This window comes from Oncorhynchus nerka, unplaced genomic scaffold, assembly GCF_034236695.1.
Source record: "Oncorhynchus nerka isolate Pitt River unplaced genomic scaffold, Oner_Uvic_2.0 unplaced_scaffold_2461, whole genome shotgun sequence".
Taxonomy (NCBI): Eukaryota; Metazoa; Chordata; class Actinopteri; order Salmoniformes; family Salmonidae; genus Oncorhynchus; species Oncorhynchus nerka.
In genome coordinates, this window is record NW_027038837.1 from 24,823 (window position 1) to 39,770 (window position 14,948).

Sequence of the window (14,948 nt, forward strand, 5' to 3'; positions counted from 1 at the left end):
GTGTAGGGTTGAGGGGTCTGAGCAGGGTGTAGGGTTGAGGGGTCTGAACAGGGTGTAGGGGTCTGAGCAGGGTGTAGGGGTCTGAGCAGGGTGTAGGGTTGAGGAGTCTGAGCAGGGTGTAGGGTTGAGGAGTCTGAGCAGGGTGTAGGGTTGAGGGGTCTGAACAGGGTGTAGGGTTGAGGGGTCTGAGAAGGGTGTAGGGTTGAGGGGTCTGAGAAGGGTGTAGGGGTCTGAGGAGGGTGTAGGGTTGAGGAGTCTGAGCAGGGTGTAGGGTTGAGGGGTCTGAGCAGGGTATAGGGTCTGAAGCAGGGTGTAGGGTTGAGGGGTCTGAGCAGGGTGTAGGGATGAGGAGTCTGAACAGGGTGTAGGGTTGAGGGGTCTGAGCAGGGTGTAGGGTTGAGGGGTCTGAGCAGGGTGTAGGGTTGAGGGGTCTGAGCAGGGTGTAGGGTTGAGGGGTCTGAGCAGGGTGTAGGGATGAGGAGTCTGAACAGGGTGTAGGGTTGAGGGGTCTGAGCAGGGTGTAGGGTTGAGGGGTCTGAGCAGGGTGTAGGGATGAGGGGTCTGAGCAGGGTATAGGGTGGAGGGTCTGAGGTATAGGGTTGAGGGTCTGAACAGGGTATAGGGTCTGAGCAGGGTGTAGGGTTGAGGGTCTGAGCAGGGTGTAGGGATGAGGGGTCTGAGAAGGGTCTAGGGTTGAGGGGTCTGAGCAGGGTGTAGGGTTGAGGGTCTGAGCAGGGTGTAGGGTTGAGGGTCTGACAGGGTATAGGGTGGAGGGTCTGAGCAGGGTGTAGGGTGGAGGGGTCTGAGCAGGGGTATAGGGGTCTGAGCAGGGTGTAGGGTTGAGGGGTCTGAGCAGGGTGTAGGGTTGAGGGGTCTGAGCAGGGTAGGGTGGAGGGGTCTGAGCAGGGTGGAGGGTCTGAGGGTGGAGGGTCTGAGCAGGGTTAGGGTTGAGGGGTCTGAGCAGGGTGTAGGGTCTGAGGGGAGCAGGGTATAGGGTCTGAGCAGGGTGTAGGGTGGAGGGGTCTGAGCAGGGTATAGGGGTCTGAGCAGGGTGTAGGGTTGAGGGTCTGAGCAGGGTGTAGGGTTGAGGGTCTGAGCAGGGTGTAGGGTGGAGGGGTCTGAGAAGGGTGTAGGGTCTGAGGGGTGTAGGGTTGAGCAGGGTATAGGGTCTGAGCAGGGTGTAGGGTTGAGGGGTCTGAGCAGGGTATAGGGTCTGAGCAGGGTGTAGGGTTGAGGGTCTGAGCAGGGTGTAGGGTTGAGGGGTCAGGAGGGAACAGGGTCCGATAGGGGTGTGAGAAGGGTGTAGGGTTGGAGGGGTCTGAGCAGGGTATAGAGGGTCTGAGCAGGGTGTAGGGTTGAGGTACTGGCAGGGTGGAGGGTTGGAGGGTCTGAGCAGGGTGGAGGGTCTGAGCAGGGTGAGGGTCTGGCAGGGTGTAGGGTTGAGGGTCTGAGCAGGGTGTAGGGTTGAGGGTCTGAGCAGGGTGTAGGGTTGAGGAGTCTGAGCAGGTGTAGGGTTGAGGAGTCTGAGCAGGGTGTAGGGTTGAGGGGTCTGAACAGGGTGTAGGGTTGAGGGTCTGAGAAGGGTGTAGGGTTGAGGGGTCTGAGCAGGGTGTAGGGTCTGAGCAGGGTGTAGGGTTGAGGAGTCTGAGCAGGGTGTAGGGTTGAGGGTCTGAGCAGGGTATAGGGGTCTGAGCAGGGTGTAGGGTTGAGGGGTCTGAGCAGGGTGTGGGATGAGGAGTCTGAACAGGGTGTAGGGTTGGGGGTCTGAGCAGGGTGTAGGGTTGGGGTCTGAGCAGGGTAGGGTTGAGGGTCTGAGCAGGGTGTAGGGATGAGGGTCTGAGCAGGGTGTAGGGATGAGGAGTCTGAACAGGGTGTAGGGTTGAGGGGTCTGAGCAGGGTGTAGGGTTGAGGGGTCTGAGCAGGGTGTAGGGTTGAGGGTCTGAGCAGGGTATAGGGTGGAGGGTCTGAGCAGGGTATAGGGTTGAGGGTCTGAACAGGGTATAGGGTCTGAGCAGGGTGTAGGGTTGAGGGTCTGAGCAGGGTGTAGGGATGAGGGGTCTGAGAAGGGTGTAGGGTTGAGGGTCTGAGCAGGGTGTAGGGTTGAGGGTCTGAGCAGGGTGTAGGGTTGAGGGTCTGAGCAGGGTGTAGGGTGAGGGTCTGAGCAGGGTGTAGGGTGGAGGGTCTGAGGGTGCAGGGTTGAGGGTCTGAGCAGGGTATAGGGTGGAGGGTCTGAGCAGGGGTGGAGGGTCTGAGCAGGGCATAGGGTCTGAGCAGGGTGAGGGTGAGGGTCTGAGCAGGGTGTAGGGTTGAGGGGTCTGAGCAGGGTATAGGGTTGAGCAGGGTGTAGGGTGGAGGGTCTGAGCAGGGCATAGGGGTCTGAGCAGGGTGTAGGGTTGAGGGTCTGAGCAGGGTGTAGGGTTGAGGGTCTGAGCAGGGTGTAGGGTGGAGGGGTCTGAGCAGGGTGTAGGGTTGAGGGGTCTGAGCAGGGTTAGGGGTCTGAGCAGGGTGTAGGGTTGGAGGGGTCTGAGCAGGGTATAGGGGTCTGAGCAGGGTGTAGGGGTTGAGGGGTCTGAGCAGGGTGTAGGGTTGAGGGGTCTGAGCAGGGTGTAGGGTGGAGGGGTCTTGAGGGGTATAGGGTTGAGGGGTCTGAGCAGGGTGTAGGGTTGAGGGGTCTGAGCAGGGTGTAGGGTTGAGGGTCTGAGCAGGGTGTAGGGTGGAGGGTCTGAGCAGGGTATAGGGTGGAGGGGGTCAGGTCTGAGGGGCAGGGTGTAGGGTGGAGGGTCTGAGCAGGTGTAGGGCTGAGGGTCTGAGCAGGGCATAGGGTGGAGGGGTCTGAGCAGGGTCAGGGTCTGAGGGTGTAGGGTCTGAGCAGGGTGTAGGGTTGAGGGTCTGAGCAGGGTGTAGGGTTGAGGGGTCTGAGCAGGGTATGGAGGGGTCTGAACAGGGTGTAGGGTTGAGGGGTCTGAGCAGGGTGTAGGGTGGAGGGGTCTGAGCAGGGTGTAGGGTGGAGGGGTCTGAGCAGGGTATAGGGTTGAGGGTCTGAGCAGGGTGTAGGGTTGAGGGTCTGACAGGGCATAGGGGTCTGAGCAGGGTGTAGGGTTGAGGGTCTGCAGGGTGTAGGGTGGAGGGGTCTGAACAGGGTTAGGGTGGAGGGTCTGAGCAGAGTATAGGGTGAGGTCTGAACAGGGTATAGGTGTCTGAGCAGGGTGTAGGGTTGAGGGTCTGAGCAGGGTTTAGGGATGAGGGGTCTGAAGGTGTAGGGTGAGGGGTCTGAGCAGGGTGTAGGGTTGAGGGGTCTGAGCAGGGTATAGGGTGGAGGGTCTGAGCAGGGTGTAGGGTTGGGGGTCTGAGCAGGGTGTAGGGTGGAGGGGTCTGAGCAGGGTGCATAGGGTTGAGGGGTCTGAGCAGGGTGTAGGGTTGAGGGGTCTGAACAGGGAATGGGGGTCTGAGCAGGGTGTAGGGTTGAGGGTCTGAGCAGGGTGTAGGGTGGAGGGGTCTGAGCAGGGTGTAGGGTTGAGGGGTCTGAGCAGGGTGTAGGGTGGAGGGGTCTGAGCAGGGTATAGGGTTGAGGGTCTGAGCAGGGTGTAGGGTTGAGGGTCTGAGCAGGGTGTAGGGGTTGAGGGGTCTGACAGGGTGTAGGGTTGAGGGGTCTGAAAAGCAGGGTGGAGGGGTCTGAGCAGGGTGGAGGGGTCTGAGCAGGGTGTAGGGTGGAGGGTCTGAGCAGGTGTAGGGTGGAGGGGTCTGAGCAGCAGGTCTGGTGTAGGGTTGAGGGGTCTGAACAGGGTATAGGGTCTGAAGCAGGGTGTAGGGTTGAGGTCTGAGCAGGGTGTAGGTTGGAGGGGTCTGAGCAGGATGGAGGGTCTGAGCAGGGTGGAGGTCTGAGGGGTGGAGGGTCTGAGCAGGGTGGAGGGTTGAGGGTCTGAGCAGGGTAGGGTCTGAGCAGGTTGAGGGTCTGAGCAGGGTGTAGGTTGAGGGTCTGAGCAGGTGTAGGGTTGAGGGGTCTGAGCAGGGTGTAGGGTTGAGGGTCTGGAGCAGGGTGTAGGGTTGAGGGTCTGAGCAGGGTGTAGGGTCTGAGCAGGGTGTAGGGTTGAGGAGTCAGAGCAGGGTTGAGGGAGGGGTCTGAGCAGGGAATAGGGTCTGAGCAGGGTGTAGGGTTGAGGTCTGAGCAGGGTGTAGGGATGAGGGTCTGAGCAGGGTGTAGGGTTGAGGGTCTGAACAGGGTTGAGGGTCTGAGCAGGGTTGAGGGTCTGAGAAGGGTGTAGGGTTGAGGGGTCTGAGCAGGGTGTAGGGATGAGGGTCTGGAGCAGTGTAGGGTGGAGGGTCTGAGAAGGGTGGAGGGGTCTGAGCAGTATAGGGTTGGAGGGGTCTGAACAGGGTATAGGGTCTGAGCAGGGTGTAGGGTTGAGGGTCTGAGCAGGGTAGGGATGAGGGGTCTGAGAAGGGTGTAGGGTTGAGGGTCTGAGCAGGGTATAGGGTGGAGGGGTGTAGGGTTGAGGGTCTGAGCAGGGTGTAGGGTTGAGGGTCTGAGCAGGGTAGGGTGGAGGGGGTCTGAGCAGGGTGTAGGGTTGAGGGTCTGAGCAGGGTTGGAGGGGTCTGAGAGGGTGTAGGTGAGGGTCTGAGAAGGCATAGTGTGGAGGGGTCTGAGCAGGGTGTAGGGTTGAGGGGGTCTGACAGGGTGTAGGGTTGAGGGGTCTGAACAGCAGGGTGCAGGGTGTAGGGGGGGTCTGAGCAGGGTGTAGGGTGGAGGGTCTGAGCAGGGTGTGTAGGGTTGAGGGTCTGAGCAGGGTGTAGGGTTGAGGGTCTGAGCAGGGTGTAGGGGTCTGAGCAGGGTGTAGGGTTGAGGGTCTGAGCAGGGTATAGTGGTCTAGGGTTGAGAGGGTCTGAGCAGGGTGTAGGGGTCTGAGCAGGGTGTAGGGGTTGAGGGGTCTGAGCAGGGTGTAGGGATGAGGGGTCTGAGAAGGTGTAGGGTTGAGGGGTCTGAGCAGGGCATAGGGTGGAGGGTGTATAGGGTTGAGGGTCTGAGCAGGGTGTAGGGATGAGGGTCTGAGCAGGTGTAGGTTGAGGGTCTGAGCATGGGTATAGGGTGGAGGGTCTGAGCAGGGTATAGGGTTGAGGGGTCTGAGCAGGGTATAGGGTGGAGGGGGTCTGAGCAGGGTGTAGGGTTGAGGGGTCTGAGCAGGGCATAGGGGTGAGGGGTCTGAGCAGGTGTAGGGTTGAGGGTCTGAGAAGGGTATAGGTGGGAGGGGTTTAGGGCAGGGTTGGAGGGGTCTGGGCAGGGTGTAGGGTTGAGGGTCTGAGCAGGTGTAGGGTTGAGGGGTCTGAGCAGGGTAGGGTTGGAGGGTCTGAGCAGGGTTAGTGGTCTGAGCAGGGTGTAGGGATGAGGGTCTGAGCAGTATAGGGTGGAGGGGTCTGAGCAGGGTGTAGGGTTGAGGGTCTGAGCAGGGTATAGGTGGAGGGTCTGGCAGGGTGTAGGGTGGAGGGGTCTGAGCAGGGTAGGTGGAGGGGTTTGAGCAGGGTATAGTGTTGAGGGGTCTGAGCAGGGTGTAGGGGGGTCTGAGCAGTGTAGGGAGGGTCTGGCAGGGTGTAGGGTTGAGGGCCTGAGCAGGGTGTAGGGTGGAGGGGTCTGAGCAGGGTGGAGGGGTTGAGGAGTCTGAGCAGGGTGTAGGGTTGAGGGTCTGAGCAGGGTATAGGGTCTGAGCAGGGTGTAGGGTTGAGGGTCTGAGCAGGGTGGAGGGTCTGAGCAGGGTGGAGGGAGGGTGTGAGGGTTGAGGGGTCTGAGAAGGGTGTAGGGGTCAGAGCAGGGTGTAGAGGGTGTGAGCAGGGTGTAAGGCTGAGGGTCTGAGCAGGGTGTAGGGTGGAGGTCTGAGCAGGTGTAGGGGAGGGGTCTGAACAAGGGTTGAGGGGTCTGAACAGGGTGTAGGGTTGAGGGGTCTGAGCAGGGTAGGGGTCTGAGAGGTGTAGGGGAGGGTTGAGAGGGGTAGGGGAGGGTCTGGAGCAGGGTGTAGGGTGGAGGGTCTGAGCAGGGTGTAGGGTCTGAGCAGGGTGTAGGGTTGAGGGTCTGAGCAGGGTGTAGGGTTGAGGGTCTGAGCAGGGTGGAGGGTCTGAGGGGTCTAGGGTTGAGGGTCTGAGCAGGGTTAGGATGAGGGGTCTGAGCAGGGTGTAGGGTGGAGGGGTCTGGCAGGGGTATAGGGTTGAGGGTCTGAGCAGGGTAGGGGAGGGTCGGGCAGGGTGGAGGGTCTGAGCAGGGTGTAGGAGGGTCTGAGCAGGGTGGAGGGTCAGGGTATAGGGTGTAGGGTGGAGGGTCTGAGCAGGTTAGGGAGGGGGTTGAACATGGGGGTCTGAGCAGGGTGTAGGGGGGTCTGAGCAGGGGGTTTCTGAGCAGGGTATAGGGTTGAGGGGGTCTGAGCAGGGTAGGGTTGAGGGGTCTGAGCAGGGTGTAGGGTTGAGGGGTCTGAGCAGGGTGTACGGTTGAGGGTCTGAGCAGGGTGTAGGTTGAGGGGTCTGAGCAGGGTATAGGGGTCTGAGCAGGGTGTAGGGTTGAGGGGTCTGAGGGTGGAGGGTCTAGGGGTGGAGGGTCTGAGCAGGGTGGAGGGTTGAGGGGTCTGAGCAGGGTGTAGGGTTGAGAGGGTGGGGTCTGAGCAGGGTGTAGGGTTGAGGGTCTGACAGGGTGTAGGGTTGAGGAGTCTGAGCAGGGTGTAGGGTTGAGGGGTCTGAGCAGGGTGTAGGGTTGAGGGGTCTGAACAGGTGTAGGGTTGAGGGTCTGAGCAGTGTGTAGGGGTCTGAGCAGGTTGGAGGGTGATCAGGGGCCTGAGCAGGGTCTAGGGCTGAGGGTCTGAGCAGGGTGCAGGGGTTGAGGGGTCTGAGCAGGGTGTAGGGGTCTGGCAGGGTGTAGGGTTGAGAGACTGGAGCAGGGTGTAGGGTTGAGGGGTCTGAGCAGGGTGTAGGGTTAGGGGTCTGAGCAGGGTGTAGGCTGAGGGGTCTGAACAGGGTGTAGGGTTGAGGGGTCTGAGCAGGGTGTAGGGTTGAGGGTCTGAGCAGGGTGGGGTTGAGGTCTGAGCAGGGTGTAGGGGAGGGTTAGGGTGGGTCTAGGGGAGCAGAGTGTAGGGTTGAGGGTCTGAGCAGGGTGATAGGGTCTGAGCAGGGTGTATGGGTTGAGGAGGGCTGGAGCAGGGTTAGGGTTGAGGGGGTCTGAGCAGGTGTAGGGTTGAGGGGTCTGAGCAGGGGGTGGAGGGTCTGAGCAGGTTGGAGGGGGTCTGAGCAGGGTAGGGTGGAGGGGTCTGAGCAGGGTGTCTGAGGGTCGAGCAGGGCATAGGGTGGAGGGTCTGAGCAGTGTGTTGAGGGGTCTGTATAGTGTGGAGGGTGGAGTGGGCATAGGGCTGAGGGGTCTGAGCAGGGTGTAGGGTTGAGGGGTCTGAACAGGGAATAGGGTCTGAGCAGGGTGTAGGGTTGAGGGTCTGAGCAGGGTGGAGGGTCTGAGCAGGTGTGGGTTGAGGGTCTGAGCAGGGTGTAGGGTTGAGGGTCTGAGCAGGGTGTGTAGGTTGAGGGTCTGAGCAGGGTGTAGGGTGGAGGGTCTGAGCAGGGTGTAGGGCTGAGTCTGAGCAGGGTGTGGTTGAGGGTCTGAGCAGGGTGTAGGAGGGTCTGAGCAGGGCATAGGGTTGAGGGGTCTGAGCAGGGTTAGGGATGAGGGGTCTGATCAGCAGGGTGGAGGGTTGAGGGGTCTGGAGCAGGGTGTAGGGTCTGGAGGGTGTAGGGGTCTGAGCAGGGTGTAGGGTTGAGGGTCTGAGCAGGGTGTAGGTGGAGGAGTCTGAAGCAGGGTGTGGGGTTGGAGGGTCTGAGCAGGGTTTAGGGATGAGGGGTCTGAACAGGGGTGTTGCAGGTTGAGGGTCTGAGCAGGGTGGAGGGGTCTGAGCAGGGTGAGGGTGGAGGGGTCTGAGCAGGGTGTAGGGTTGAGGGGTTGAGGGTGTAGGTCTGAGCAGGGTATAGGATTGGAGGGTCTGAGCAGGGTGTAGGGTTGAGGGGGTCTGAGCAGGGTGTAGGGTGGTTAGGGTCTGAGCAGGGTATAGGGTTGAGGGTCTGAGAAGGGTATAGTGTGGAGGGTCTGAGCAGGGTATACGGTTGAGGGTCTGAGGGGGTCTGAGCAGGGTGTAGGGTTAGGGGTCTGAGCAGGGTAAGGGTAGGGGTCTGAGCAGGGTGTAGGGTTGAGGGTCTGAGCAGGGTGTAGTGTGGAGGGTCTGAGCAGGGTGTAGGGTTGAGGGTCTGAGCAGGGTGTAGGGTTGAGGGTCTGAGCAGGGAATAGGGGTCTGAGCAGGGTGTAGGGTTGAGGGGCAGGGTAGGGTGGAGGGTCTGAGCAGTGGGTAGGGGCTGGAGGGTAGGGTGTAGGGTTGAGGGGTCTGAGCAGGGGTGTAGGGTTGGGATATGAGAGGTGAGGGTGGAGGGGTCTGAGCAGGTGTAGGGTTGAGGAGTCTGAGCAGGGTGTAGGGTTGAGGGTCAGGGAGCAGGGGTATAGGGGTCTGAGCAGGGTGTAGGGTTGAGGGGTCTGAGCAGGGTGGAGGGTCTGAGCAGGTGGAGGGGTCTGAGCAGGGTGGAGGGTTGAGGGTCTGAGCAGGGTGTAGGGTTCCGTGTAGGGTTATGGAGGTCTGGGCAGGGTGTACGGGTGAGGGTCTGAGCAGGGTGTAGGGTTGAGGAGTCTGAGCAGGGTGTAGGGTTGAGGGGTCTGAACAGGTGCAGGGTTAGGGGTCTGAGCAGGGTGTAGGGTTGAGGGTCTGAGCAGGGTGTAGGGGTCTGAGCAGGGTGTAGGGTGGAGGGTCTGAGCAGGGTGTAGGGTTGAGGGTCTGAGCAGGGTGTAGGGTTGAGGGTGTAGGGGGTGTAGGGGTCTGCAGGGTGTACGGTTGAGGAGTCTGAGCAGGGTGTAGGGCCGAGGGTCAAACAGCGTAGGGTCCAGGCAGGGTGTAGGTTGAGGGTCTGACAGGGTGTAGGGATGAGGGGTCTGAACAGGGTGTAGGGTTGAGGGTCTGAGCAGGTGCAGGTTTGAGGGTCCGAGCAGGTGTAGGGATGAGGGTCTGAGCAGGGTGTAGGGATGAGGGTCTGAGCAGGGTGTAGGGTGGAGGGGTCAGGCAGAGTATAGGGTTGAGGGGTCTGAACAGGGCATAGGTGTCTGAGCAGGGTGTAGGGTTGAGGGCTGAGCAGGGTGTAGGGTTGAGGGGTCCGAGAAGGTGTAGGGTTGAGGGTCCGAGAAGGGCATAGGGTGGAGGGGGTCTGGGCAGTATAGGGTTGAGGGTCTGAGCAGGGTGTAGGGTTGAGGGTCTGAGCAGGGCATAGGTGAGGGTCTGAGCAGGGTGTAGGGTTGAGGGTCCGGCAGGCATGAAGGGGTGGAGGGGTCTGAGCAGGGTGCAGGGTGGAGGGTCCGAGAAGGGTATAGTGTGGAGGGGCCTGAGCAGGGTATAGGGTTGAGGGTCTGAGCAGGGTGTCAGGGTTGAGGGTCTGAACAGGAATAGGGGTCTGAGCAGGGTGTAGGGTTGAGGGCCTGACAGGGTGCAGGGTGGAGGGTCTAAACAGGGTGCAGGGTTGAGGAGTCTGAGCAGGGTGTAGGGTTGAGGGGTCTGGGCAGGGCATAGGGGTCTGAGCAGGGTGTAGGGTTGAGGGTCTGAGCAGGGTGTAGTGGGTGGCAGGGACGAGGGTCTGAGGGGCAGGGTCTGAGCAGGGTGCAGGCTGAGGGGTCTGAGCAGGGTGTAGGGATGAGGGGTCTGAGAAGGGTGCAGGGTATAGGGGTCTGGGTGCATAGGGTCTGACAGAGTATAGGGTTGAGGGGGTCTGAGCAGGGTAGGGTCAGGAGGGGTCTGAGCAGGGTGTAGGGATGAGGGTCCGAGCAGGGTGTGAGGGTCTGGCATAGGCCGAGGGGTCTGAGAAGGGCATAGTGTGGAGGGGTTTGATATGGGCATAGGGTTGAGGGGTGAGAAGGGTATAGGGTGGAGGGTCTGAGCAGGTGTAGGGGTTGAGGGTCTGAGCAGGCATGGGTGGAGGGTCTGAGCAGGGTGTAGGGCTATGAGGGTTGATAATGGCATAGTGTGGGAGGGGTGAGCAGGCATAGGGCTGGGGTCTGAGCAGGGTGTAGGGTTGAGGGGTCTGAACAGGGAATAGGGGTCTGAGCAGGTGTAGGGTTGAGGGCCTGAGCAGGGTGTAGGGTGGAGGGTCTGAGCAGGGGTGTAGGGTTGAGGAGTCTGAGCAGGGTGTAGGAGTTGAGGGGTCTGAGCAGGGTGTAGGGTTGAGGTCTGAGCAGGGTGTAGGGTGGAGGGTCTGGGCAGGTTGTAGGCTGGAGGAGTCTGAGCAGGGTGTAGGGTTGAGGGGTCTGAGCAGGGTATAGGGTCTGAGCAGTGCAGGGGTTGAGGGTCTGAGCAGGGCAGGGTGGCATGGTGGAGGGGTCTTGAGAGGGGTCTGACAGGGTGTAGGGTTCTGAGTAGGGTGTAGGGGTCTGAGCAGGGTGTAAGGTTGAGGAGTCTGAGCAGGGTGTAGGGTTGAGGAGTCTGAGCAGGGTGTAGGGTTGAGGGGTCTGAACAGGGTGTAGGGTTGAGGGTCTGAACAGGTGTAGGGTTGAGGGGTCTGAGCAGGGTGTAGGGGTCTGACAGGTGTAGGTGGAGGGTCTGAGCAGGGTGCAGGGTTGAGGGTCTGAGCAGGTGGTAGGGTTGAGGGGTCTGAGCAGGGTGTAGGGGTCTGAGCAGGGTGTAGGGTTGAGGAGTCTGAGCAGGGTGTAGGGTTGAGGGGTCTGAGCAGGGTGTAGGGTCTGAGCAGGGTGTAGGTTGAGGGTCTGACAGGGTGTAGGGATGAGGGTCTGAACAGGTGTAGGGTTGAGGGTCTGAGCAGGGTGTAGGGTTGAGGGGTCTGAGCAGGGTGTAGGGATGAGGGGTCTGAGCAGGGTGTAGGATGAGGGTCTGAGCAGGGTGTAGGGTGGAGGGTCTGAGCAGAGCATAGGGGTTGAGGGTCTGAACAGGGCATAGGTGTCTGAGCAGGGTGTAGGGTTGAGGGGCTGAGCAGGGTGTAGGGATGAAGGGGTCTGAGAAGGGTGTAGGGTTGAGGGTCTGAGGGAGGGTATAGGGTGGAGGGTCTGGGCAGAGTATAGGGTTGGAGGGTCTGAGCAGGGTGTAGGGTTGAGGGTCTGAACAGGGTATAGGGTGGAGGGTCTGAGCAGGGTGTAGGGTCAGAGGGTCCGAGCAGGGCATAGGGTGGAGGGTCTGAAGCAGGGTGTAGGGTTGAGGGTCTGAGAAGGGTATAGTGTGGAGGGGTTTGGCAGGGTATAGGGTTGAGGGTCTGAGCAGGTGTAGGGTTGAGAGGGTCTGAACAGGGAATAGGGTCTGAGCAGGGTGTAGGGTTGAGGGCCCGAGCAGGTGTAGGGTGGAGGGTCTGGCAGGGTGCAGGGTTGAGGAGTCTGAGCAGGGTGTAGGGTTGAGGGGTCTGAGCAGGGTATAGGGGTCTGAGCAGGGTGTAGGGTTGAGGGTCTGGGCAGGGTGTAGTGGTCTGAGCAGGGTGTAGGGATGAGGGGTCTGAGCAGGGTGTAGGGTCTGAGCAGGGTGTAGGGCTGAGGGGTCTGAGCAGGTTGTAGGGGAGAGGGTCTGACAGGTGTAGGGTTGAGGGTCTGAGCAGGGTATAGGGTCTGAGAGTATAGGGCTGAGGGGTCTGAGCAGGGTGTAGGGAGAGGGGTCTGAGCAGGTGTAGGGTTGAGGGGTCTGAGCAGGGTGAGGGGGTGGAGGGTCTGAGCAGGGTATAGGGAGGGTCTGAGCAGGCATAGGGGTCTGAACAGGGTGCAGGGGCTGAGGGTCTGAACAGGGTATAGGGTGGAGGGTCTGAGCAGGGTATAGGGCTGAGGGTCTGGCAGTGGCATAGGGTGGAGGGTCTGATAGCAGGGTGTAGGGTTGAGGGTCCGCTTAGTGGCATAGGGTGGAGGGGTCTGAGCAGGGTGTAGGGTTGAGGGTCCGAGAAGGGTATAGGGTGGAGGGTTTGAGCATGGGCATAGGGTTGAGGGTCTGGCAGTGTAGGGTTGAGGAGTCTGAGCATGGGTGTAGGGCTGAGGGTCTGAGCAGGGTATAGGGGTCTGAGCAGGTGTAGGGTTGAGGGGTCTGAGCAGGGTATAGTGGTCTGAGCAGGGTGTAGGATGAGGGGTCTGAGCAGGGTATAGGGTGGAGGGGTCTGGTTATGGGTGTAAGGTTGAGGGTCTGAGCAGGGTATAGGGTGGAGGGTCTGAGCAGGGGGTGTAGGGTTGAGGGGTCTGAGAAGGGTATAGGGTGGAGGGGTTTGAGCAGGGTATAGGGTTGAGGGTCTGGAGCAGGGTGCAGGGTTGAGGGTCTGAAGCAGGGGTGTAGGGAGGGTTGCAGGGGAGGTCTGAGGGGTCTGAGCAGGTGTAGGGTTGAGGGCCCGATCAGGTGTAGGGTGGAGGGTCTGAGCAGGTGCAGTAGGGTTGAGGAGTCTGGCAGGGTGTAGGGTTGAGGGTCTGAGCAGGGCATAGGGGTCCGAGCAGGGTGTAGGGTTGAGGGTCTGAGCAGGGTGGAGGGGTCTGCAGGGTGGAGGGGTCTGAGCAGGGTGGAGGGCTGAGGGGTCTGAGCAGGGTGTAGGGTTCTGAGCAGGGTGTAGGGGTCTGACAGGAGTAAGGCCGAGGAGTCCGAGTGAGGGTGTAGGGTTGAGGAGTCTGAGCAGGGTGTAGGGTTGAGGGGTCTGAACAGGGTGTAGGGCTGAGGGGTCTGAGCAGGGTGTAGGGTCTGAGCAGGGTGTAGGGTTGAGGAGACTGAGCAGGGTGTAGGGGCTGAGGGGGTCTGAGCAGGGTATAGGGTCTGAGCAGGGTGTAGGGTTGAGGGTCTGAGCAGGGTGTAGGGATGAGGGGTCTGAACAGGGTGTAGGCTGAGGGTCTGACAGGGCATAGGGCTGGAGGGTCTGAGCAGGGTGTAGGGATGAGGGTCTGGAGCAGGGTGTAGGGGCCAGGGTCTGAGCAGGGTGTAGGGTGGAGGGGTCTGAGCAGAGTATAGGGTTGAGGGGTCTGAACATGGGCATAGGTGGAGGGGTCCGAGTTAAGAGCAAAGGTCGAGGGTCCGGATATGTGGCATAGGTGGAGGGGTCCGATATGGCGTGCAGGGCTGAGGGTCCGGATATGGCACAGGGTGGATGGGTCCGGTTGCGCGGTATTGAGGGTCCGAGAATGGGCATAGTGGAGGGCCTGATATGGGCATAGGGCCAGGGTCTGGATATGGTGCAGGCTGAGGGTCTGAACAGGAATAGGGGTCTGAGCAGGGTAGGGTTGAGGGCCTGATAGGGTGTAGGGTGGAGGGGTCTGAGCAGGTGTAGGCTGGAGGAGTCTGGAGCAGGGTGCAGGGTTGAGGGTCTGAGCAGGCGTAGGTTTGAGGGCCCGATATGGCGTAGGTGGAGTGGGTCCGAGTTGTCTGTAGGGCTGGAGAGCCCGATATATTGCAGGGCCGAGGAGTCTGATATGGCGTAGGGCTGAGGGTCTGATATGGGCATAGGGTCTGATATGGTGCAGGGCTGGAGGGTCCGATATGGCGGAGGGTCTGAGCAGGGTGGAGGGGTCTGACAGGCGGAGGGCTGAGGGTCCGAGCAGGGTGTAGGGTTCTGAGCAGGCTGTGAAGTCTGAGGAGCAGGGTGCTCAGGGTTGAGAGTCTGAGCAGGGTGTAGGGTTGAGGGGTCTGAACAGGGTGTAGGGGCTGGAGGGTCTGAACAGGGTGTAGGGTTGAGGGGTCAGGGTGTAGGGTCAGGAGGTGTAGAGGGTCTGAGCAGGGTGTAGGGCTGAGGGTCTGGATGGTGCAGGGCTGAGGGTCCGATTTCAGAGCAAGGTGTAGGGTTGAGGGTCTGAGCAGGGTGTAGGGTTGAGGGTCTGAGCAGGTGTAGGGGTCTGAGCAGGGTGTAGGGTTGAGGGGTCTGACAGGGTGTAGGGATGAGGGGTCTGAACAGGGTGTAGGGTTGAGGGGTCTGAGCAGGGTGTAGGGTTGAGGGGTCTGAGCAGGGTGTAGGGATGAGGGGTCTGAGCAGGGTGTAGGGATGAGGGGTCTGAGCAGGGTGTAGGGTGGAGGGGTCTGAGCAGAGTATAGGGTTGAGGGGTCTGAACAGGGTATAGGTGTCTGAGCAGGGTGTAGGGTTGAGGGGCTGAGCAGGGTGTAGGGATGAGGGGTCTGAGAAGGGTGTAGGGTTGAGGGGTCTGAGCAGGGTATAGGGTGGAGGGGTCTGGGCAGAGTATAGGGTTGAGGGGTCTGAGCAGGGTGTAGGGTTGAGGGGTCTGAGCAGGGTATAGGGTGGAGGGGTCTGAGCAGGGTGTAGGGTTGAGGGGTCTGAGCAGGGTATAGGGTGGAGGGGTCTGAGCAGGGTGTAGGGTTGAGGGGTCTGAGCAGGGTATAGGGTTGAGGGGTCTGAGCAGGGTATAGGGTGGAGGGGTCTGAGCAGGGTGTAGGGTTGAGGGGTCTGAGCAGGGTATAGGGTGGAGGGGTCTGAGCAGGGTGTAGGGTTGAGGGGTCTGAGAAGGGTATAGGGTGGAGGGGTTTGAGCAGGGTATAGGGTTGAGGGGTCTGAGCAGGGTGTAGGGTTGAGGAGTCTGAGCAGGGTGTAGGGTTGAGGGGTCTGAGCAGGGTATAGGGGTCTGAGCAGGGTGTAGGGTTGAGGGGTCTGAGCAGGGTATAGTGGTCTGAGCAGGGTGTAGGGATGAGGGGTCTGAGCAGGGTGTAGGGTTGAGGGGTCTGAGCAGGGTATAGGGGTCTGAGCAGGGTGTAGGGTTGAGGGGTCTGAGCAGGGTGTAGGGTGGAGGGGTCTGAGCAGGGTGCAGGGTTGAGGAGTCTGAGCAGGGTGTAGGGTTGAGGGGTCTGAGCAGGGTATAGGGGTCTGAGCAGGGTGTAGGGTTGAGGGGTCTGAGCAGGGTATAGTGGTCTGAGCAGGGTGTAGGGATGAGGGGTCTGAGCAGGGTGTAG

At 60.7% G+C, this 14,948-nt stretch overlaps 1 protein-coding gene across 1 annotated transcript in view; it reads right to left on the bottom strand.

Annotated features, from left to right (window-relative positions):
* LOC115124633 (protein virilizer homolog) overlaps positions 1-11,777 on the bottom strand; it is a 34,619-nt gene extending 22,842 nt beyond the window's left edge. Inside the window, 7 exon segments of the mRNA XM_065014605.1 lie at positions 1,365-1,549; positions 5,725-5,948; positions 8,652-8,897; positions 8,993-10,122; positions 10,224-10,688; positions 10,807-11,251; positions 11,609-11,777. Of these exon segments, the coding sequence (XP_064870677.1) occupies positions 1,365-1,549; positions 5,725-5,948; positions 8,652-8,897; positions 8,993-10,122; positions 10,224-10,688; positions 10,807-11,251; positions 11,609-11,777 (2,864 nt within the window).
* Positions 11,778-14,948: the final 3,171 nt, after the last annotated feature.